Below are 26,020 nucleotides of genomic sequence, written 5' to 3' on the forward strand. Positions count from 1 at the left end.
ATGAGCCCCTCTTTGGCAGTATAATGACAAACTTTCACAAAATATCATTACTACCAGATTGTGAGAAAAGGAAGCTGCTCTTCCAATCGAAACATAATCCATATTTTGTTCCTGAGCTCCTAACAATATAATCTAGGTCTGCTTGCTTAGAGCTACCACTTTAAATATCTTATTTTTAATCTCAGTTCATACAAATGCATACTAAAAATGGCATAATTTTCAGCTGATGCTAGTGTAGTAATTTTAAAGAAAAGTTGGAACAAATCCAAGAGAGAAACAAATTCAGATTTATATTTGTAGTCTCTGGACACAATTTAATTTAGCCATAAGAGGCAACTTAGGACATATTTCAGTGTAATGCAAGAAATGATCAGCTATGTTCTAAAGGGGAGTAGCCTATGGTAAATTGCATAGTGGATTCTTCTAGGATCACCCCATCACCCATATAATCCACCTCTCCTATTTTCCACTGAAAGATCTTGTTAATCGATGAGTATGTCTCTTTATTGGACAAATTTTAGCTAATTCAGACCCGAAATGCTGCTAAAGGCATTCAAGCTTCATTTAGTCTGTGATAAGTACTGCCAGATCAACTGTGAGACTGAATATTCTTTTAAGCATTCTTAAGTTTTAAGAAACAGAGAGGAAACTATTGCAGTCCACTTACTTAATAGAACAGCTGATTCAGTTGCCACTTTGAACAAATATCTGCAGGAAATGATTGCAGTACCAGTGGGCAGAAGAGTAATGGTGTATAATGCCTGGTGTGTGCACACAGGTGCGGGTGGCAGTGTGATGCCAGAGGAGTTATATGGGCACGAGTACCCCTCTTCTGAATAAAGTTGGCAACAACATACTTGTCAGTTCAAGTGCTTTTGTTCTGGCAGCCCCCATGGACTGTGAAGAGCTGCAAATATCAGGGAGATGTTTTTCTTTTTTAAATGTGATATTCAGTAGGTGAAATATTTCACATCATGACAACTACTGTAATTTCCTAGTGACGGATGATCAGACTAAACCTTGGAGTTAGCTAATCATTGATTCTTGATTTTGTTTGTTATTGAGTTCAGAATAATTGGCTACTTAAGTGCCGTCTCACTGATTTCTAACAGCTTTATATATACATGGCCTTTAATGGGCTTAAAAAAAAGGCTAAACAAAATGGGTTTTGGAGTGAGGAATATGGGCATCAGCTTTTCAGCAACGCTTCTTGCAAAGGACTTGGGATGGACAGTCGGATTCCTATGTTCTTCTGCCACCAGTGTGGAATTGCCACTTCTGTAACTTTCACACCTATGCAATAGTGTAGTTCTCCCCACTATGTACATGGTAGGAAAGTTTCACTTGCCAAACAGCAGTTCTTCAATGTGTGAGAGTCTGCCAGAAATGGCCATTACTAGTCAGGGTCATAAGTGCTTGTGAGGAATGGGCAAGAGGTGTCAAATGACAAAATGCGTGTAGTGTGGTATGCTGCAAGTGCCATCCTTTTGTATCTGAATCTTGATGTCCCGTGCAGGTGCCCAAAGGGGCAGCGCTTGCATTGTGATGGTGCAACAGCTGTTTCGTTATTCAGATGAAAAAATGGAATCCTGCAGATATCTCTGCCACTCATAAACATTTAGCATATAATTGGCCCTTACTTAATCTCATTTAAAGAAAATGTAAGCTTTTTCTGCCATGAAGATGATGAAGAAAATCCTTGAAAAATTCTAAAAAAACTGTTCTAAATCCAGTAACATTTTATTCAATTTTTGTGATATTTTTTTAAATTTCAATTTTAGGCATTTCTTCACAATGTTTGGTTTCAAAGGTGGGTTACCTGGGCAGAACCAAGAAACAGAGCTGGTGCAGATCAGGAGGTAGACCTGAACTTGCTTTATTCTGATTCTGGGGTTAAACAAAGCTCTGATCCCATTCTCTTTTTCCAGAACGCTAGGTATTGCATGTTGGAAAACTAATGTGGATAATTTCCATTTAGTTTGCACTCAGCACACTCCTATATCCAGATCAGAGCAAGCTCACATGACACTCAATTCAGCTAACAAAAATATAGCTTGATGTTTATTTATTATACATCAGCAAATATCCAAAACAGTTAACTGACAAAAATGAGACCAAAAAAAAAGAGGAAAAAAAAAGGTAGAAGTGGGGGAGTGAGAGAAGGGGAGAAGGAGAGAGAGATGAACACCAGGCAAGAATTTACATTTTCTGAATCTCTTTGTATCTATCAAAAGGACACAGAACTTTTCAGAGTCACTGGAACCATGCTGTTGGTAATTAGCAATGACAGTCCCAAAGGGAGTGGCCTTTGGTTATTCCAGGTTAACCTTTTTATGTACATAAGAGCAGCAGAATAGAGATGGAAAGTGGGATATTAGGTGATATGTCCTCTATTCTGCACCATTAAAGAAATAATGTGATGGATGGGGATAATGATGCAGGGTGACTGCAGGTAACAGGAACTTGGTTTTGCATGATTATCTGGGAAGAGTTCAATCCTGTTGAGCCTGAGGAAGTGGACAGGGTTCTTGTGACTGTTAGTTCGGCCACCTCTGTATTAGATCCATGCCACTTCTGGTTGGTCAAGGCTGCCTGGGAGAGGACACATGATTGGGTTGGGGTAGTGGTTAATTAATTCCTCCTTGAGGGAGGGAGTGGCCCTGCCACCTCTTAAGAAGGTGGTAATGCGCCCTCTTCTCAAGGGGTCAACACTCAACCCAACTAGTCTGGACAGTTTTAATCCAATCTCCAACATTCCCTTTTTAGGGAAGCTTGTGCAGAAGGTGGGCACCCTGTAGCTTCAAGGGACTCTGGATGAAATGGATTATCTGGACTCTTTCAGTCAGGATTCAGGCCAGGTTAGGGAACTGAGATGGTATTGATCATGCTTTTGAATAACCTCTGGCAGGAGTGGGATCGGAGTAGTGTGTCCATCCTAACTCTTCTTCACCTCTCAGCAGCTTTCATTACCATCGATCATGGTATCCTTCTGGAGCAGCTCTGAGAGTTGTGGGTGGGTGGCATGGTGTTGTGCTGGTTCTCCTCTTTCCTCCAGGGCCAGTTTTAGTCAGTGTTGATAGGAGGAGATAGGTCCAACCAAGGCCCCTATTTTGTGGGCTGCTGCAGGGGTTGGTTCTCTCTCCCCTCCTGTTTAACATTTACATAAGGCTGCTGGGTGATGTCTTCCAACAACAGGGACTAGAAAATTGGTTGTTAAGCAGGGGCAGTCGTTAAGTGAGTCACCACGTGACTGGACCTGATTTTACAATCATTTTTACGATGGTCGTTAAGCGAATCACATGGTTGTTAAATGAATCCAGCTTCTCCAATGGACTTTTTTACCGGAATTTGCTTAATGACCATGTGATTCGCTTAATCACTGTGATGATTTGCTTAATGACCATCACAAAAAAGGTAGCAAATCATGACCATGGGATCGTGTGGCAGTTTGCGATGGTTGTAAGTATGAGTACAGGTTGTAAAGCACTTTTTCCGAGGCCATTGTAGCTTCAAAGCATCAATAAATGAACAGTTGTTAAGCAAAGACTACCTGTATCTCTACTCCGGGCCACCTGAGTGATGCCACAGATGTTCTGCCCCAGTGCCTGGAGGCTGTGGAGGCCTGGATGGGGTTCAACAGGCTTTGGCTCAACCCAAGCAAGACTGAGTGGCTTTGGATGTTTGGATCTTCTGGTGCCAGGAATTTTCCATCTTTGGTTCTGGATGGGTGGCACTGCTTCAGATAGACCTGGTACATAAACTGAGGGTCTGGCAACCACAGCTAGGACGGCCTGTGCACACTTTTGGATTGTTTGCCAGTTGTGCCCATTTCTGGACTGGGAGGTTCTGCTCACTGTCACTCATGTCCTCATGAGCTCCTGTCTGGACTACTGTAATGTGCTGTATGTGGGGCTGCCCTTGAAGAGCATTCAGAAGCTTCAACTGGTACAGAATGTGGTAGCACAAGCAGTCAGTGGTGCTAGTTACTTGGTGCATGTAACACCATTACTTTGTGAGCTCCATTGGTTGCCAGTGTGCTTCTAGGTGCATTTCAAGGTGCTGGCTGTCACCTTTGAAGCTCTTCATGGTTTGAGACTGGGTTACTTGACAGACTGCCTCTCCCTGGTTGTTTCTACGTGTCCAATCCAATCCGGCAGGATGGGTATTCTTCGGGTACCATTAGCTAAGGAATGCTGGTTTGTGGGGCCCAGAAGGTGTGATTTTTCTGCTGTAGCACCTGCCCTATAGAACATTCTCCCTCCAGAGTTTAGGATGGCCCCAACCCTGATGGCCTTTCATAAGTCTCTAAAGACCTGGTTCTGTGCCCAGGCCTGGGGCCCCAAGAGTATGAAAGGATAGTATGTCTCCTGGCTATATTAGCATTGTTAATTGTGATGTTTTCCTCAGCTGCTATGCATTTTAATTTTTGCATTTATGCTGTATTTTTTTTTTAAATACTTGATATTTTTTGCTACCTAGAATCACTTGTTGAGATGGGTGGCTATACAAATTGCTTTAATAAATAAATAACATTGCAAGGAATTTCCTATTTCACTGAAGATAAAAAAAGGTACAGCAGTTTCCATGCTACAATAGAACTATGTTTTTCCATATAATGCTCCAGATCATTCAGTCAGGTTTTACTTATGCTAGTGTGATCTGAATCAAATTAAGCTGTTTCTGAAGTTTCAGATGCTTCACGGATATCTAAGCTGCAGTGATTTATGACAAGCGTACAGCAGGTAGGACCAGATCTGCTTATCAATTCGAGAATGATTTGTAGTAGATAGCAAGAGTTTCTAATTCCCAGCTGTTTAATAAAAGCACACACCTGTCCCCCAAAATTAGATTGTTTAAATGAAGAAAGCTGGTAGAAAATCTGAAGTGTGTGTGTGTGTGTGTGTGTGTGTGTGTGTGTAAAAGGATTGTGGTAGTTCTGATCTGAAAACAAATTCCTGGGTTGAGACAGGTGATCAAAAATACCCTAGTCCTTAATCCTGAGGGCACTTAGAAAGCCCCCTTCCCCCACTGCCATGCTGCTAGTTTTTGCATCTGGCTCAGCTGGTAAATCTCAAAGTTTTAGCGAAAAGCAAATCAGTCTGCTAAGCCTAAAGTCTCTCTAACCCTAATATGTGTGTTGGTTTATTAGAGCAGAGTTAACAATATTGGACTTAAATATATGCACTTGCCACACAATATATGCTTTTAAATTTGTTGCCTGCTTTTCTTCTAAAAGCATCCTAAAACATTACAACAAAACAAAGAACTTTATCTATTGAGTAACCAGGTCTTAAGATATGTTAAGCTTTAATGTCAATGCAAGCACCCTGAACATGCATAGTGACAATTTACACAATTTTTTCAAGTCAAGTATTATAAGTGGCTGATTTGCAATGGAGGTCTTTTGTTTGGCTTAAACCTCCACTTCAGATGGCTGACCTACCCCTTAATATGGAAGCCATAACCGAAGAATTACCTACTAAAGCTCTCACATTTATTAAATTTTCAGAGCCCATTGCTGTTCTTTCAGGAACTGCAAAATAAACACAATCTGTTTAATATTTTTTTTAAAAGAGAGATGTAATTAGCTAAAACATCTCCTAACATTATTTGGTCTGAGGCATATCTAATTTCTGCAAGGCTAAAACTGATAGATGGCCTAGAGTTGCTTTCAAAAACTACAGCTCTGTCTATTGTCTCTTAATGGAAAGTATAATCGCTTGACATAGAATACAGAATTGAGACTGCCTTCACACCAGTCCAGTAGAAAACAACCCTTCAGCTCTACAGTGAATTCAACATGTGATTTAAGACATGTTGTTTTAATCACTTAACATGTTTAAGTTTAATCACTTTTGATGGCATTGAAGATAGAAAATCTGTTCCTATCCTTTCCCATTTGTGGTGGACTGCAAAGTGGTCCATCATTTCTGAAGAAAAGTCAGTTTACCAACCAATTGATTCTTATTGGTTCAATAGTTGTGTATTAATCAATTAATCTGGATTTAAATAACATCCAAATCCAGATTAAATAGGAAGTTCTAGTAGCCTAATGGATGATCCTAAATGTTTGGAAAACTCATGTTTTCCCAAATAACAAGAACTATATTAGAGACCTTTTTGTTTAGCACATATTGGGTAGCAAGGTTGCTCTTACAAAAGGAAAACCACACTTCCCTTTTTAACTGTAATTCTCTGTGTGTCTTGAAAACCCTTTTGTAAGCATCAAGGGAATCTCATAAAAGTTTGGCATATTGGGTAGAGGAGCATACTATAGGAAAAACAAAAGGAGTTTTACCAAAGTGGAGCCCTCATTCTCTGCATTGATCTTTAATAAGATAAATATGAGGTTACATTCCCATTGTAACCTCAAATCCCATTTCACATCTCAGAATTCTTTTAAGGATCCCCTGGTTTCAAGGGAGGTTCTTGAAGCAACTAAAGTGATTGCATCAAAAGCAGGGACCAGAGGTTAGATAGAGTTTACTATGGTCACAGACCAAGAGACAGGGGACCCCATTCTGTGTGAGCAGTTTTGTATTTGTGCTGCACTAGATGCCATCCATTAAGATAATGAGGTAGTGGGAGGGGCCTTAGAAGTACTTCAAAATAAATCAAAGTATGGTATGTTGCCCACACACACATACACAAATCCAAAATCCACGTTAATGCAGTACATTTAATTAGGGTCAACACAAAATCTATAAATATATGCAAGTTGCAAAATCTTCACATATCTCAGAGAAGTCTCAGAGATGACATCTCAGAGATGTCAAGACAAGTTGTTAAGAAGAAGCAAATGGGACAGCAGAAAAATTATGGAGGGGACACATAGTTGGACTTTCTTTAGATGAAAGTAGGAGACTGAGATATTCAAATTAGACTCCATCTGGTACTATAATGTTTCAGCTGCACTAAGGAGATCTCCTAGAGTATCTGGGATGAAAAAATAAGCAAGCAATTATTGTTCCACAATTTAAAAAATATATAATACCCAGCTGTGGCATATATAGTACCTTATTACAGCATTTTGATTGTAATAATGTGATCTTAACTAAACATAAAACAAAAAATGGGTTTTGCTCCATCTGCTTAACAAACTTAAATTCAGTCTGTAGATCATTAAGTAAACTTCTCACATCATTTCTTCCTTCTTTAGTCTCTTTTAATACATTGTTCCCTGTATCCTTAGAAGGGCTGAAGGATGAAGATAATTTCTACAGAAGTCCAAGAGAAAAAATATACGATGTATCAAAACCACATAATTATCATTTCAATTTTTTTTTAAAAAAAGGTAACTTTGGAGGCAAATTTGAGTTTCTGAAAATAAATAAATAATAAAATAAAATAAAATAAAATAAAATAAAATAAAATAAAATAAAATAAAATAAAATAAAATAAAATAAAGAATGCTAGCAATTGGCTCAGAGATCAGAAAACCAGTAAGATCATTATATTGTATGCTGGCAAACTCAGACAGATGTGCCAAAGTATTTTCCAATATATGAAATCTACTGCACACAAGTTGTGGGTGTACAAAATCTGCTTATTTTGGTCTTCATATGATTGCCACTGACATAAACGTAAAAAAAAAAAAAAAACCTGAAAGAAGGACAAGTGGAGAGGATTGTAAATGGCACACATCTTCTTCTCATCTTGAGGGATAAATTACCATAAAATGAGGAAAGTCACTCTCATGGTTCAGAGAGACACTTCATCTGATTGAAATAATTACTTTTAACTCTCTCTCTCCAGTTAGTTAGCATTCTATTCTTCCTGATCAAAGACATTTCTGTAAAAATACCACTGCTTTTAAGACCCCAGAGGCAAACATTGTATCAAACAGATTAAGTGCATTTTGAATTGTTGGAAAGAGAAATACAACCGTTATTTCATGAAAAAAGTGGGGAGGCATGATAATGCAGAGTGTTCATAGATTTTTCTGTTTCTTTGAATGTAGCTGGCATCTGAGCAATTAGAGGAGACCAGACAGGTGTTATTACACATGACTCAAGCAGAATGATATTGGTGACAAGGCCTAAATAAAACCATCTTAACATACAGCTTTGAATTACCTACAGATAAACAGATGTCAATGGTTACAACATGTGATTTTTTTATTATCAGGATTTGTCTCAGTTCTCAACCTAGTAATTGACAGAAATGTCCACCCTTTATTTATCATTCTATTACTGATGGGATTAAAAGTAGTTCATCCCTGTCAGAAGGCCTCCAGGATAGTACAGGAGAATCCAATGCCCAAAGAAAGCAAGAAAAAAACAGAAAAAGAGGCAATGCAGTGAAAAACAACCCTGGAATTTTCAGCTTCATTAGCTACTCTGAGCATTCATCCCCCTATGCTCATCACCCACAGACCCAGTCAGCCAAGCAGCACCCTGATATCTGTGCTTACATACAGGTGCTATAAAGCAGATGAGCGTTCTGTCCTTGCAATCCACGTGGCATGCAGCTCAGCATCATCGACACCAAAGTATCCTAAATATGAACCTTGCTCTCATAGGAAGCAACCCATGGCCATGTATAGGAATATGCAAGGACAAGCTGGCCTTTTTTGTAACTGGGTTCTTGACTCCTAAAATATTCCAATCCACTAGAGATGTTCCTTGCAATTGTTCCTGGTTCAGAGCATAAATTCTCAAAACTCAAGGCTCCCATTTTAGCATAAAAAAATAGACGTTCCTCAGAAATCTTTAACTGAGACAGAGATTGGAGCCTAGCTACTACAACCTGACCAGGCCCTTTTTAAAATCTCCCTCTACCCTGGGAACCTATCTCCCAGAATTTTCTAGAGGAACTTTATACAGACTTGTCCTGCTCTGCTCTGCTGTGCTAGAGAGAAAGAACATTTTTCTCACAAAATCAGAATGTAAGCACATCTATCTACTGAGTTCTTCAAGCAAAAGTGAATCTATTGTGTTCCACACCAGCATGAGGTGCAGATCAGGCAAGGTCAGAAGCAAAAGGCCTAGGGCCAGATTGGTCCTTTGCCATAAGAATGGACGGGTGGTGTCAACTGCATCTCCTGGCCAGAAATCAATGGGCCTATTGTTGGCCCTGTCATATATTTGGCTTGAGCAGTTTGCAGGTTATGGTTTTCCTTGTTATTAATGTCTTTTCTAATATCTGCAATAAAGTAGATACTTAACGCAAGCTATGTCCCTGAATCTGTGCCTGCAAGTCTTTTAATTCGAGTAATCATCTGGATGAAGCCTGAGAACTAGACTCCAATCCTTATTCTGGCACCTGTACACACACACAAACACTGTATGTATGTGTGTATACACATACATACATACATACATACATACATACACATACTCCCTAACAATATATAGTTATAGAACTTAGAGCAGACTTTGAATCAGGAACAGAATAAACTCACTGGATAATTTCAAATCTCCATGGCCAGATGAAATACATCCTAGGATACCTAAGGAATTTGCTGAAGGTCTAGCTGAACTTTCAACCATTATTTTTGAGAAATCCTGGAGAATTAGTGAAATACCAGACAGGTAAAAGCAGGCAAATGTTGTCCCTATGTTCAAAAAGAGGAAAATGTAGGATCTGGGGAGCTACAGACCAGACAATCTGACATCAATACCTGAGAAGATTCTAGAATAAAGTATAAATCAATTAACATGTAAAGACCTTGAAAACAATGCAGTGATCACCAGATATCTGAATTCATTTGTCAAGAACAGGTTTTGCTAGACTCGTTTTATTTCATTTTTTTAAATAACTTTCTTTGTAGATTGAGGCAATACTGTGGACATAATACTGTATATAATGAAATCAGCAGAGCACTTGACAAAATACCCGATGACATTCTGATTAGCAGCCTAGACCCTTCCTCACTCACATCTAACTGCAGCACAAACTTGCCCTGAACCCCCCCCCCTTTTTTTTGCTGTGTCATGACACTGCTTTCATCTGATCCCCAGCCCATACTGAAGTTGCCTTGAGTTGTTCTTAGCTGTACCAGAAAGCAGTGTTTTCCTACCAATCCTGATACAGGACTTGCCATGGATACAATCTGACATGCTTTACTGAGTATTCTGGTGGTTGCATAGTCATGTCACCCCTAGGAATCAGCCTGGTCCTATTGACCACTTAAAGCTAGTATAGACAGTGGTCCTTCCTTCCAGTCTCTGAGCCTTGCCCTTAAGAGTCTTTCTGCTTTGGTCAGCAACAGTATTAGGTTGTTTCAAAATTGGCTCTTCCTCTGAACCTGCCATGTCTCTACACCAATTCCTGGCTAGGTGCCCTGGATGAGCCTGAACAGCACCCAACTAGCAGCGGACTGCACAAGGAAGGAGAAAAGAGAGAGTCTTACCTCTGGTGTTTCACAGCACAACTCTCCTCTCTCTGCACTATCTACTATTGTTCAGGTTCATTTTGGTTTATATCTCTTCTGGTATAGTGATAACCTATGTCTAACAACAGCCTAATGACAGTTGGACTCCCTTTGAATGCACTTCTCATCCTTATCCCACATTAAGGAGAGAGATTGGCAGATGTTTTTTCACTGGCTGGTGATATTTGGTCATAGGAGAAGGAAATTAATCCAGGGAAATCTATAAGTCCCTGTCCTTAATGTGCTCTGTACATCATGAATAAGGATAGCTCCATTTGCTGACATTGTGCTTGTAGAAGAACAGGGGAAAAAATCTGGTGGTGAGATATAGCTATAGCTGTACAGTAGAAAGACAGATAGAGCTATAGAGAGACAGGGGAGAAAGAGAGAGAGATACACACACACAAACTTTTCAAGTATCTGAAAAAGTGTCACACAGAAAAAGACCACAGCCTGTTCTTTACCTTTCCATAGTGGACGGTATGGAATAATGGTCTTAAGTTGCAGGAAGACATATTCCAATGACATGTTAAGAAACATCTGCTAACAGGAAGAGTCATTCAACAGTAAAACTAATTAGTAACCCTAAGGAGGTAATTACTAAGGATTAGGGTTGCTGGATGTGTTCAAGGAGAGGTTGAACAACAATCTGTCAAGGACTCATGGATATGAATCCCTATACTGAACAAAGGCATGGTGGCCAAAATGACCTATTACAACTCTATGAATCTATACATTAGACTTATCCCTTTTGAATTAAATGATCATTTCCATGCATTTTTGCATTTTATACATGAATCAAGCTTTATCCAAGCTGAGTTGGACCCAGCTCTAGTCATGTACCACGACCTCTCCAAAGGCTTCACAGTCTCATGGAATCCCCAAGACAGCTATACTCTATGCCCACCTATTCCTACTTCCCAGCCAGTGGAGAGTTATGCATAAACCCACTCACCTATGCACACATAGAATACACTGGACTTGTTTGGTCCATAATACAATGACTATGGAAACACAAGAAATCTCAAGATTAAGTACTATTGGCCAGAAAAGTCAAGAAAACTCCCCCCTCCCCCCCAAATTGTAAGCTAGCCAGAGTCACAAATCTGAGATGGGCAGCTGTATAAATTGAATTAATTAATTAATTAATTAATTAAATGATAGGTTCTAAGACAATTAGAGGAACATTAAATTTAAACCAAACTATTATTAGGCCCCTGGAACTATATCACATTGGTTTAAAACTAGATTTAAATATAAGCAATGGTCACATGAGATCCAAGATCTTGCTAGCAATCTTTTCCTGATTCTAGTTTCCCTGCTTGACTACCACAATTATTGGTCTCCAAGCCAGAAACCTACACAGAGGATGTGGTTCTTACCAGGCATTAAAATAATACTGATGGAACAGAGTTTTTTTTTCTTTAAAAAAAAAAAGCCACGTGCAGAACCAAGCTTTGGAACAATACTGTATAGGGATAGTTAAGACTGACTTATGAGAACAAATACATCCTGAGTCATTTTGTCATATCAAATCAGATACCAAATCTACAGTAGGCAACAATCAAGGTAACCATTAATGGATGAATAAGAAAAATGTAAAGACTCCAGGCACAACTAAGAAAACTACACTGGTAACTTTTCAGACTCAAGGGCAGTCATGTGTTTTCAAATAAAGACTAAAGATTCAGGAATTCTAAGGCTGTGCTCAGGATAGGTTTGAAGAATAAGGAAAACTGAGCAGAAGAGAAATTGATGATGGTTTTATTGTTCTTAATTTATGTTTTTACTATTGTTTTTGTGAGCTGCCCAGAGTTATTGTAGATAAGATGGGTGGTCATATAAGTCATTTAATTAATTAATTAATTAATTCAGGGAGATCCTTGGTTTGAGTGCTAAATAGCTTGTTGGACAAAAAAAGTTGACTTAACTCAGATAATGTATTCTCAACTACTTGATCACTAAGGAAATGCTTCAGTGTGGGATGACTTTTTTTTCTGCTAGAATTGTTAGTCAATTCCAAGCTGTCACTCATAGGTCTGGGAAAGGATAGTTTGTATTGGAATAGCAGGGTGACTTTTCCACAGATTTCCCAGCTTGGCAGCCTTCAACATATTAAAATGGAAACTTTGGATCAAGGTTTTTGAGCAATATCTATTTAAAGTCTATGACATACTTCCTATTTTGAGGCTGCCATAGGATGGCATATCCATCAGCAGAAGTAATTTTGGATTCCTCAGAGTGACATTATGTTACACTGAACTGAGAGCTGCTATGAAATCAAAGGGGAAGGCTTTGAGAGTTTCCCCTCTTGCTGCAGGTTTTTCCTAGATCAGAGGCATTTCTGAACCATCTATGGATCTCAGCAGATTTTTCCCTTATTGGATATTTTTTACCACCATCAAGAAAGTTCTCTGAGATGAATCATGTGGCATTGATTACAACTGTCCCCACCCCCAACCCCAACCCCCACCCCCTGCCACTCTTCCTTCTGCTTTAGTATACCTGATACCTATAAATTAAGATTCTATTGCAATCAATTTTAGTCAACACAATGTAGGATATCAGAAACAAACCGAAAGCATCATTGTGACAAGCTGAAAAGATTCTAAATTATTGTGTGTAAATTAAAAAATAAGTATGTATAGCTTGAATATAACATAGAGAGAAAAATAACAGTAATTTAAAAATATATTTTATTAGTGATGAGCAGAATAAGACTTGCTTTACTCTTTCTGCTGTGGCATGAGTTGATTAGCAGTAATTTACTGATTAAACAATTATTGACTGGCTTCACACTTTATGCTAAGATATAAACAAGGTTCATACAAGTCATTAAGCCAAAAGCACATGAAACTAGGATAATATGATATGAAATAAGCCATAGAAGACAGAAACTGAACAGACTGTGGTCCTGATCCATCTCAAATCTCAAGCAACAGAATGTAGTTCTAATTAGAGAAACAGTACTCTCCAGACACATCAACAAATTAATTTATTTCAGCAACATTGGGGTAGATATATGCATCTGTGTCCACTTGGCTATGTCCATAACATGCTGTTTGTACATGAAAATTTATCTTGCAAGTGTGGGGAATTGTATTTAAAGTAAAAAAACACACAATAATGCTGTAGTAGCAGATGCTATTTTATCCTGTAGAGTAGTTCCTTCCCTATAAGACAGAGTAGTAACTGCAAATATTGCCACAACCAATATTTCAGTAAAAATAATCCCTACTGCCATGTATGGAAGGCTCCCATTTCCTATTAAGGTAAGAGTATTTAATTCCTCTCTTGCTTGAAGGAATAATGTAGGTAAGTAATGGGAATTTTGGCTGTCATGCTCCTTTTCTGGTACAACTACATGAATATTTACTCAGAAATTCCAAGTTGCTCAGTGTGTGTGTGTACCAGATTATAATCTTAGTGGCCCAGAAATCTACCATGAAAAAAAAATGGCAATCTAACCTATAGGTTCAAGAATGAAAGAGCAGCATATTCTTAAGGGGCATAATCAATGCTTTTTGGAAATGCACTAAGTATATTGAATGGATTGAATATGTTCTTTCAGCACATCATTGCCTACAGAGTTACAAAGTTCTTTAGTCAGGAAACAAGATGAGCAGTTGACTCAAAACAGCAATTCTTCCTAGCATCAAGAAATGAACAATATAGATTCACATGGCAGAACATGTGTTTTGTATGAACCACATCCCAGGTTTGATCTTTTTTTCAGATAGCGACATAGGAGAGAAAGCTGGAGAGCTACAGCCAATCAGAATAAGCGATGTGCTGAAAAGACCAACGGTCTGCCTCAGTCTTGACAACTTCCTGTAATACGGACAGCAGCACCTATTGTTCCTTTGCCTTTCTGACAGCTGTTAAAACAAGAATAATCAGGTCAATAGAATAGCAAGTCTAATACCATTAAGGAGTTTGAAAAGTAGAAGGGCAATGTGAACCTCTCCTGGTTTGCAGAATGAAAGATTCTTGCTTTGGGGAGGAATGAGTGAACAGAATTTGTTCTTATCCATCAGCAGGCACTTTCTCTTGTTGAGCAAGTTGCCGCTGACTGGAAAAATAACACTATTTCTCCGCAGTGTTGCAGAGAAAATGAGAAGAACTCGATTCCCTGCAACCAAGCCAGAAATGGAATATTTATCAGTGAGTCCCACTGACCTTTAGAAAGTACCACAACTTTTTCTAGAATATGGCTCAAATGCAAATACTTAGTGGCAGCAGAAAACATTCATAGCAGGGCCTACACTGGCAAGCAGAATGCTTCTGTATTCTGCCACCATTTTTGTTACCTCAGAATATCCTTGGTTTTAAAAACTGTAATCACAAACTGCAGAGTCACAGCAGGAACTGAAGTGGCACTAATCAAATTGGACTCTTAAAAAGAATGGTTCCAATTGAAGTACATTGAATAAACACAGTTGATACTTACAGACAAGTATTCTTAACAATGCCAGCCTGGAAGGCTTGTCCTGCTAAGAACCAGAACTAAACCACCCCCTCTCGATGAATTATTTTGTGTTGACAAATATGCAAAATCTAGCAAAGTAAAGCCATGCTCGAACCATTTTTATTTAGAATAAATGTAGGCTACTCTATCTGAACTACTAAAATCTGAAGGACTGCTAGATAGCAACAAAGAGTTAAGCATTTTCTGGATCCCTTTGCTGTGATCCAGGGTTGGTTGGATTTCTGGAGTCCATTTACAGTAGCCCTGACAAATAATATGAAACTGGAAACTGAAATGGGAATAGGGAACCTCCAGACCACAGGCCTTTTTTAAATTAATTAATCCGACCACAGGCCTAATATGGCCCAATCAGTTGGTCCACTCATCCCACAAAGCCTTGAGTAATATGTCTCCCTCAAAACCCCTCCCTTACATTTTAGTTCCCCCTTCCCACTTCGCTATCACCTCGTATTTTCTGTTTGCTCTGCAATATCAACATGGATGAGGCTTGTAGAAACTGATCCTTCCAATGGTTAAGACACTCCCATCTTCATGAATTGTGGAAGATTGAAAAAGGAAAACACAGTTGGTCTATATAGCCTAGGAAACAGGAAACAGAAATGAACCAGGGGAATACCCTCTCAGTTTCTGCCAATCTAGTGATTTCTGCATTGCTAACACAATCTTCAAACAATCAAACGGATGCATACTTATAAGAACATCACCAGATGGAGCACACAGAAATCAAATTGACTATATTATTGGTACTAGGAGGTGGAATAATTCAGTTATAACAGCAAAGACAAGGTCAAGAGCTGGCCGTGCAACTGATCATGAACTGCTCATGTGCAAGTTCCAAGTCAAGCTAAAGCAGAAGAACAAAGCCAACCAGTTTCCACAATATAATCTTGAGCATATACCTCCATTTTCAAGGAGGATATCAGGAATTGCTTTGAAGTACTGAACTCAAATGATAGGGAACTGGAAGAATTGTGGAATGAAATCAAAGTTGTTAAGGATGAATGAGAAGAGACTGCCAGAGACCAAGATACAGAAGAAAGCAAAGTGGATATCAGCATAGATGGTAAAAATTGCTAAGAAAAGAAGAGAAGCCACAGCCAAGAAAGAATTTGAAAGATCAAAGAATTTCAGAGAGTTGTTAAAGAGACAAGTAGTGGTACATGTCAGTCCTTCAAGGTAGGACAGGTTTACCGCAAAGACTACTGGAACTCTATTGTTATAGGGTATAACAACAGAATCTTGGAAGTCTGGCAGAGTTTCCCATTGCCCCCTTTTATACCAAAGACAATTAAGGAAGGGTAATCTTAAGTTTCTTTCTTATCCTCCTTCCCTCTTTCACAGGGTTGAGTTGATGTATACTTAACTGCTGTTGCGTTCCTTTTTCAAGGTTATCTCCATACTCCTCTACAACCATCTCCCCACATCAGACTCAGCTTCCCCTCCCACATGCAGAGACATAGTGCTATGAGACCTATCTACAGACTCACCCTCCCCATCCTTGCTTGGCAAGTCACCAGACAAGTCTTGCCACAGAGTCAAATGGAGCTAGAAAGCCTTCTCTCCCTTTGTTTTATAAAGCAACCTGTAGGGGAAAGTCTATTGCAGTGGGAAGCAGAGAGTCCTCTTCATCCTGGGGTTCACTTTCTCTTGAGAGTGATGGTAGATTGTACAGAGGGGGCTTGTGTGGAAATTTCAGATGAAACTGGAGTACAAGGTGTAGGGCATGGACATCTATTGTATTTTTCTATGACTTCTTAGATTCAGAGTAGCTCATCCAGTGAATCAGATATTCCAAGTGTCACCTGTTGTGTCTAGAATCCAGAATATATTTCACTTCATATTCTTCTTCCCCATCTATCAGCAAGGGAGGGGGAGGCAGTTTTAGGTCACAAGGGGCATGGGGGTTCCTCACAAACAAGAACTGATTGATGGAATACCAGGTGACTCTTCATTGAAGCAAGCAGTTGTGACTGGGAAGTGGCCAATAAACATCAAGTCTAGCTTTATAGATGGTTGTACAGAAGGTAAACATTCAGTGGAAAGCTACACCAAATCCTCACCACAATCTTGGTGCCTTCTTATCTGTGCGTATCAGTGGCCCACTAGTATGTAGCCTTTGCCAAATCTAACTGAGCAGCCTTCCTCTTCTGCAGAAGGTCCAAGGAACAGCAGATGCTGGAGCTCTGGAAGGCAAGATGTGGGGGTGGTAGCCATAAACTGCCTGATAGACATGCCTATGGAAGAAAGTATTGAGTTGTTATACACACATTCTGAAAAAGACAATTCAGTCCAATTGTCCTGCTGATAAAATACATAGAACCTCAAGTACTACTCTAATAATTGGTTCACATTATCTATTTGCCTAGTAGAGGCCAGATGACAAATTAATTTGAATATCTAATAGTAGGAAGAGGCTCTTCCAAAACATGGAGGTAAATGGAGAGTCACAATCCAAGATCATCTGATTTACTAAATCTCTGTATCTAAAAATGTGGTTTAGAAAAAGTTACAGTATATAGTCTCCAGAGGCGAAAGAAGGCCCTTGAAATGAATAAATTATCTTGGTAAATAAGTATCACCAAAATAGTCATGTAACTGTACAGGGGGGAAGATCAGCAATAAAATCCACTGAAACAGATCCTTTGGTTCCAACAGTGAAAGGAGGTATTGAGATAAACCAGCCAGCTTTCCGGTAACAAATGTGAGAAGGTGAAACACAGTCCTTGACATCTGCTTTCACCCTCAGTCACTAGCACCTGGTGCGAAGTTTCAAATACTTCCCCATGTCCAGCAGTTTCTATTATTATGTCAGAGTTGCAATCTCTCTTTCCTCAAAGAAAGGGGAACGTATAAATGGCCATTGTGATACAACTGTTCATCATTCACAGAGAAAGGGAAGAATCAGTCTGTGGGGCTCCCTGGTCCACATCTGAGCCCTGACATATGCATCTTCTTCTTGCTGTAATCTCATTTGATAGAGCAGATCTACTGCCTGTTTTCCTGCCCCCAGCCTTTCAGGACGTCTGTTCTGTGGGGAAGGGCAAAACTGTTTGGCTTCAGGATTGTGGTAGGGAGAGATGAGCATGAAATAACATATTCATGTTTACATGATAGTGTATCTGGTAGTTTTTTTCTGTAAGTCAGGAATATAAGTGATGTAAAAAATTGAAACAGGAGAAGAATCATGCCAACCTGATTTTACTAACAGTTTTGCAATCTTTTGTGAGTAATTCTATTTAGACAAGCATAGCCTTAAGTACTTTACACATTTTTCCCTCTAGATTTGCATTGGTTCTCAAAGCGTTTTAAATAAGCAATCTTAACACTATATGATGTGAACCCATATTTGTTCCTAGCTTATGTGCCATTCAGTCTGCAGTTACACCTCTTCCACTCCAGGAAAGTACTTACGAAATTAGATGGCATTTTATCATCTGTCAGATTGAACATACAATAGGCGATTGGCCAGTTATACCCTGGCAGGTAAACCTTTGATCTTATTTCTTCTAGCTTCAATTTTAGCTGGGTTCTAGGGTCATCTAGCCATGTGTCCCATGACACCATGTTCCTTCAGCACTTTTTCCCAATGTATGTTCACTCTTGAACACTTTGGTCAGTCTTCTCCCAGGAGTCTTCTCCCATCTCACCCAGCATCTCATAAATCCTAATTAACGTCAACTGTCCATTTTTAGGTTTACAGCCCAATGCACCAAGATCTTTAACAGCTATTAGAACAATCTAATCCATTTTAGCTATTAAAGTACCTTTAGCTGCCAACCCAACTCGTTCACCACTAAGCTCTTTTGCCCCAGAATCCTCTCTGATTTTAATATGACATCTTGGAAGTTGATGCTGACTACATTTCTCTACCTCCTTCTCCTATGAGTACTATGTCACTAGCTGAACCATCTTCTGTTCCTAATTCCTTATCAGCAAAGCAAAGCACAAATTGTTTTGTTTGGGTATCTGCATGGATACATGAAGAGCCAGGGAGTAGCTGTGGTGGACAGCAGGCTTATCATAGTCAGTGTTCTTATTTGGCTTCCTTTAACTTAATTGTTTCAGGCTAGACAATTTTTGCATTCCACAGTTATTTAACCCTACTATTTTGTTTTTCTTTTCCTCAGCATCCATGTAGGTATGTCAGCTGAAGATAATCCTGCATGAGAAGAGTCCTGCGGGATCAGACTAAGGATCTATCCACTCTGTACTGGTTAACCAAGAATATTCAGGAAGCACCCTATCACGTGCCATTGAAAATATGCTACTGGGATTTCAGAGGGCATAAAACGGCCAATATTTTATATATTTATTTATTTATAAATCAAATTTATACACAGCCCATCTCACTATCAGTGACTCTAGGCAGCTCACAAATAAAAAAAACATAAAAACATTTAAAAACTACAAAACACATTAAAAGACTATAGGCAAAGTTAAAAGGCGGAGAGAGCATCCTCAAGGAGCCACCCACCTCCAGCACTGGGAGCCCCCACTGGATCCCCGTCAGCAGAGCCAGAAGGCCAGAAGAGTGGGGGCCAACCTCACCTCAGGGGGCAAGATATTCCACAGGGTGGGGCCAACAGCAGAAAAGTCTCTCCTCCTGGACCCCGCCAGTCGAAATTCTCTAACCGATGGGGTCTGCAACATGCCCTTCCCGCTGGACCGGGTGGGACGGACCAATGTAACCAGGATAAGGCGATTCCTCAGGTAACTTGGGCCCATGCCATGAAGGGCTTTAAAGGTCATAACCAAGGCCTTGAATTGGACCAGGAAGCAAACCTGCACCCAATGCAGCAGAGAGGTGTTACATACACAACCCTAGAGGCACCCACAACTGCCCGTGCCGCCACATTCTGTACCAGCTGCAGCTTCCGGATACTTTTCAAGGGTAGCCCCATGTAGCGCACAATTAATAGCAATCATTCCCTTTTAAAACCATAAAATTGCTAACCACCATAACATCAGAAGGCAGGCAACTCCATAGTTCTTGCATCTGAAGAAGTCAATGAAAACTTATATGATTAAAAAGTATTTAAGTACTAAAGGAATGTCTCTTTTTAAAAAGATTAATACCAACTGTAGACACGTATTGTTCCATGCAAAAGACTGGGCTAGTTACTTTAAAAAACCTTGCTGATCTATAGTGCCTACAAGTCAAGTCCTATTTTCCCCGGACTAAACCTGTCTAATCTTACCACCCCATTTTTCTCTCTTTTCCCCCACTGGATATACTTGCAGAAGGAATTTACTTCGCTCATTTGGTCTACAAAAACTTATGCCATAACACAGCTGGCTAGTATTTAACGTGTCACAGATCTCTTTGTTTCTTTATCCTATTCAGGATATTTTTTTTCCCCTTCTCTATCTTTTGAGAAGTTCAGTATTGTAACATTCAATACCGCGAAGACAAGCCACTAGTTATAAATAGGATTGCCAGTTAATAGCACGACTGTAGGAAATTTAGCAGACGGGGCGCCACCTCCCCACTTTATTTTTGCTTGTAATGCTGCAATGAAAAGCACGGAGCGGAGATTTCTGTATTTTCTATGTTTAGAAAAGCAGAGCAATTTTATGCCTAATAACAAAGGCATCAATCCAACCCATTCTGACGGGATTAGGAGTCAAGGATTCTGCGCACGATTTCAGCCTGACTCCTCCAACCACAGCATGGTTTTTACAGAGTCAGTGGAGAACTGAAACTCGTAGTAAAGGAGAAAAGCGGGGGGGAGATGACGACGACTGAGAAGAGCAAGCCGCCTGTAAGGCAACCTCAACAGGAACTCCCGGGGTTGCTGCCGCTTAGTCAGGGAATTCCATGTAGGAGGGGGAGGGGAACCTCTCAAGAGAGACTCTTTACTGCACTCTTACTTCCGGGTTTCTACTCTTCTCACGCATGCGCAGAGCCTTCTCTGCCTCACCCTTGACCCAATCGCTTTAGGCCATACCATCGATAGATAATAGCGTAGGGGGTATCAATTCATTTCCTAACTTCAATTCTTGTGCTCATTTGCAGCTGAAAGCTGTCCGTTTTAAACCCCTAGCAATACCGCTTCTCCAAAGGAAAGTTCTGCTTACTCTCTAACCTTCTGTACAGTCTCTGATCTCTCCCCTTTATTCCTGAGCGTTGGTACGCTCCTCCCTCAGTCGAGCCTGCGGGCGGACAAGACCACCCTACTCGCCTGAGGGGGAGGAGCTGAGGGCATTGTTGGGTCAGGGGGCGCGCGCTAATCGTGGGGATGGCATGTTGCGGGCCCGTCACAACCCTCTGGTAGCCTCCGCCCGCAGCTCAGTGTCACCTCAAGCACCAAAGGGCGCGGCTGCCTCTCTTTCCGCCGCCGTCGTTGCCGCCGCCGCCGCCGCTGCCTCTTCTTCCCCCACCCACCCAGCCGTCTCCGTAGTGGTAGCGTCCGACTCCAGCTGACCGGCCTGGAATCCCGGCATCGAGCCCCGGCCTGGATCCTCTGCCTTGAGCTGCCCCTTCCCCTGCCCTGACCCTGAGCACTGGTGCCGCCGCCGCCGCCGCCGCCGCCGCCATGGGAGACGCCGGCAGCGAGCGCAGCAAAGCCCCCAGCTTGCCGCCCCGCTGCCCCTGCGGGTTCTGGGGGTAAGTACGTGGGATAAGGAGGGGAAGGGAGCTGCAGGCCTGTCGGAGTTGGGCGTGGGGCGACTGCTGGGCTTGGCCTTTTCCCGGACGTGGAGAATGCGTGGTTCGGGGTAATGACGGCCATAGTTCGGCCAGGCCTGGTGGCGCAGGGGGCGAGGCAGGGTCGGGTCTCCCTTGGCCTCTCCGAGGGCCTGTCATGGGGGCTCTTTCCCAGACCTGCGCCTGTGGGAGCTGCATGCAGAAGAGCGGTGGGGAATGGGGCTTGAAGGCCCAGCCAGCCTCCCTCAACGTGGGGAGGAAGGGCGTAGGATAAAAAAAGCCACTATTGTCTTCTGATCTCCCCTGTCTTTCTGTTTGTGCGGCACTTAACGAATCGATTTATGCCTGTTTTTCCCCTCATTTCCGTATTCTTGGCATGTGGTTATTCTCAGGTATTGCAATATGTCAACTTTGTGTTACTACCCAAGGTGTGACATCTTCCTGTAGCCTTCTTCACTATCATTCATAGAAATGGACAGAACTTTCCCGAGAGGGAATAGTTTAAACTCTTTGCTGCTGCTATTCGTTTTCTGCTTTTTTCCAAAACTCAGAGTTAATGGTTGGTCCAGTTTTGCATTTCTTAGATGAATACAGTAAGCGCAGGAAAGATAACACTGGTATAGAGAAAGTCTTCCTTTCTTGATTAAAGGACCCTCCTATTTAAAGGTGACTCCTTTGGACTATATAAAGTGAAGAGGGAATGCTAATATATATCTATATCTAAATTCTGTGATGAGGATCCAAGTTTCTAGTTTTGCCATTAAAAAAAAAACTTTGTATGAACAAAACTGAATATAAATACTTGGCAAAACTTTTAATAGCTCCTCTCAGGAGTTGCCCATGAATCTTGGAAAGGCTAACAATATGGTTGTCATAGCAATATGAATTATCATTAAACTGTGTTCTGTGATTTGAACAATAGTTAAAAGTTATGCATTTACTTTCATATGTGAATTACAATACAAGTATTGAATACTCTGGGCTGATTTGCACATCATAAACCAGAATTGTTAGTTGAAACTGCTAAATACAACATGGAATCTTCTCTGGATTGTTGGTACCAGGTTTCTTAGATTATTTTTCTCATAATGCAGTAGAATCAGAAGCCACAACCTCAGGTTTGCTCTTGGTTTAGAAAAGCAACAAACTAGTATCACAATGTGAAGAGATGCTAAATAAACTGGTCCTTGTTTGTTTAGGTACTTCTACCAGCAGCTTCTGAACTGATATATTATGTTAATAAATTGAGTAATTTACTTGTGAGTTACATAAATACAAACAATTTTTAAACAAGTCTCTTCAAGACAGGCTGAATGTATTACTCAGAAAATATATCCCAGTCTTTTAGTTAATGAAACTTGATATGAGTAATTATTAGAGAAAGAGAAACCATCTAGTGCTACTTACAGCTGTACATATAGTTATCTTTTAAATAGAAAGATAAATAGGCTTACCACTGGTTTTCCTTCATCAGTAATACCCTTCATATTTGCATTCTATGTTGTTGTGTTGATTATTTTCTTCATTTCCATCTAGGCTATCTGAAACACACTAAATTTTCTAAATTTTATGCTCACTGCAGCATCAGCAAGACATAGAGACTCCAATCCAAACAAAAAACAAATACAAAAGAAGGGATAATTGTGCATCCCAACTGAGATTTTGTAATAGTTCCCATGTATAAGCATAGAAAGTTGAAGAGACAAGCCATCTTTTAAACTAGATATGTGTTTTGACAGTCAGCAGTGAAAACTTCAGAGAAAAGTACCAAGTGCTTGTGGATTTGGTATATGTATAAAGTTTGATTGCACTGCACCTATACTTTTATGTTCCTGCATCAGGTTATTAGTAGCACTGATGAGTAATTATACTCTTTTGAAGCTGAAATTAATGATTAAAATGCTTTTGCTGGCAATGAGGAACTGTAAGGGGACCTTTACCAATTTGTGAAACATTTATAAAACTTCATCAGGTCATGCTGTAGTAGCCATATTTAATAATGGTCTGAATATGCTTTCTGTTTATTGAACTGATGATGTTTTTGGGAGAATCATTGATTTGGCTTTCTTTCATAAACACAGCTGTGTTGTTTTGGTGGTTTTTAACTGTGTAACAAGTTCTTGATGAACTTAAAAATAAATAGTTTTAGTATCTAGACAGCTAAATCTTCAACTCACAACTTTTCCTTGAAGACATCATTCATTATCCATCCTTATTTGCTGTTTTAATTTTATTTATATTTGCACTCTTTCCATCTTCAAATAATATCAATTTTTTACATTTTTGATGGCATATTAACTAAACAATTCTGTGGTTTTCTACTGCCCATTAGCTTTATAATCCTATAATGCATTTATTCAGAAATCAGCTCAAGTGTGCTTAATGGATACTTTCGCAATTATACATTTATAGGATTGCATTCCAAGACTTCTGACCAAATTACTACTATTTTTATCTTTTTTTTTTTAGTTGTTTAAATCTCACCTTTAGCTAAACAGAGGAATGTATGGTTCAGGTCAAACACTGAGGCAAACCTTGAAGGAATACAATTCTAAAGTATTGTGAAAATACTCATAAGTGAGTTTTGTTTATCAGTAGTATCTCTTAAGACATACACTTGGGGATGAGAGACTTTAAGGGAAAAGAGGAGGAGGAATTCCTAAATGAGGTCAGGCATTTCTAATCACTGCGATTTTCTCACTCTTGAAGTAGGGTAACTGATGTGTTTATATTTGTGTGTTCAGAGGACTTAAGACAGAACACCAACTCCCTTGGTACCACTTATTGCAGGGCATATTCCTGTTTTCCAGCCAAGCCAAATGCCTTAGATGCAGATACATAAATATGCTTTTCCTGTGGCACATAGCATAGTTGCCAGTATTTGAAGATTGGCAACTTTGCCAGGCTAAGGTCTCAAGTAAGTCAATCTATTTTCTAATCTCCATGCGGGGGAAAAAACTGCCTGAAAAGAAATTATGCAAACAGAATTTTAAAAGACATTCAAGTGGAGCATATTCAGCTAAAAAGTCATATAAAGATGTGTTAAACTGTTTGCTGTCATAACAGTCATTCTTCTTGTGTGTATTTGCATTTATTTATACACAGATATGTTTGCCTAATGCTCCTTTCACCAACTTGATTGTCAGCAGTGGACTTTTTTCCTTAAGTGGAAGTATTATATCCATGACTATCTGTAAATGATGAATGAGAGGCATGTACATTTCACAAAATGATCAGAGGATAAGAATTGGTCCACAGGTTTTTGGCATTTATGTTTAGAAATCTTTGGGGAGTTAAGATATTAGTGTATTAGAAGTCTTAATTTCTTGTCCTGAATCCATTATTTTCATTAAAATTTGTGTATTTATGTATCAAAGGCTCCTACTTGATAAGGTAGCTGAAATCTCAGTTATATTTGGGGCAAGTACTTGCCAAAGGTCACCCTTTTCAGACTTAAGAATTGGTATTATACTATGTTGGTGGGGTACCTGCCAGGAATCTAGCCTCCACATTATCTCCAAAGGCAGCCCAACATAGAACACATTACAGTTAAGCTGGCCAAGCGGTGAGCAATGTATACGTTACCATTGCTAAGACATGCTGGTCTTAAGTAGTTATAACTGGTACACCAGAAGCCCTCCCAGCGACAGTGTATACCTACTTTAGTAGGAGCCAAGACTCCAGGACAATCTCCAAGTCATAAACAACTTTCTTTATGGGGAGCGTGTAATTGAGAATAATCACTGAATTGCCCTGCTGTTCATTGACAAACAGTAGCTTCATTTGATAACATTTAATTAGAGTTTGTTTCACCCCATCCAAGCCCTCTCAGCCTCCAGACACTGATTCAGGTCTTCATTGGCACCTCTGGCTTGGCTTGGAACCTCCCACTCAGATAGAAGGGGAACCACCATTAAATGATGCTTCCTTCCCTTGTAGTCAAGCCTGAAGGATACCATGTCTCATCGGACCAGGAGGGGTGCAGTCCCCCAACCCAGGTCCTAATGATGATTGTTCACCAGAGAAACCAATACTGTTTCAGCCTCATCCCAGGCCTGAATCCTTATTGAAAGTTGTAGTTGATTTACCACATTCTCCATGAAGGAAAGGTTGGAGAATGGCCAAAAGTTGTCAAGCACAGACAGGTCAAGGGAGAACTTCACTTGGCCTAAATGTCAGCTTGTACCAGCCTTCGTTGTGTCCACCAGTTTCCCCCCCCCCACCTTTGCTCTAAATGTCTCTTAGTTACTTCATTTCCTTTAGCTCTTTGGTAGTCTAAAGGGTCACATGGGATTGGCAACTGGGCAAGAGACTGGCTGCACCAGTCTCATCCAGTCTTCTGGTTATTTCTGGGTTCCATAGATCAACTAAAAAGAAACAGTATTAAACTAATAAATTCACTTCTTGCTGATATCTAGGGCTTCTGTGATCTGTAGTCTGATGAGAAAGTGACCTGACCATGTCAAAGGAAGATGTTAATGTTTTCCATGTTCAGATCATATCTCATCTG

General features: G+C 40.1%; 1 protein-coding gene and 1 long non-coding RNA gene across 2 annotated transcripts in view; one reads left to right on the top strand and one right to left on the bottom strand.

Annotated features, from left to right (window-relative positions):
• Nucleotides 1–13,092: 13,092 nt before the first annotated feature.
• On the bottom strand, nt 13,093–19,615 carry LOC148217140 (uncharacterized). The gene is made up of 4 exons (XR_015798014.1): nt 19,413–19,615; nt 16,352–17,098; nt 15,309–15,443; nt 13,093–14,253 (listed from the first exon to the last, which is right to left on the bottom strand). It is a non-coding gene; the product is annotated as an uncharacterized LOC148217140 (long non-coding RNA).
• A 1,419-nt stretch (nt 19,616–21,034) lies between these two features.
• ZFAND3 (zinc finger AN1-type containing 3) overlaps nt 21,035–26,020 on the top strand; it is a 140,901-nt gene continuing 135,915 nt past the window's right edge. Inside the window, exon 1 of the mRNA XM_088145378.1 lies at nt 21,035–21,471. Within this exon, the coding sequence (XP_088001504.1) occupies nt 21,401–21,471 (71 nt within the window). The 5' untranslated portion in view covers nt 21,035–21,400. The remainder of the gene's footprint in view (nt 21,472–26,020) is intronic.

The sequence above is a fragment of the Python bivittatus genome, unplaced genomic scaffold (assembly GCF_059951505.1).
Source record: "Python bivittatus isolate LINGU-HERP-01145 unplaced genomic scaffold, Pbiv_v1 ctg000020_np1212, whole genome shotgun sequence".
Classification (NCBI taxonomy): Eukaryota; Metazoa; Chordata; class Lepidosauria; order Squamata; family Pythonidae; genus Python; species Python bivittatus.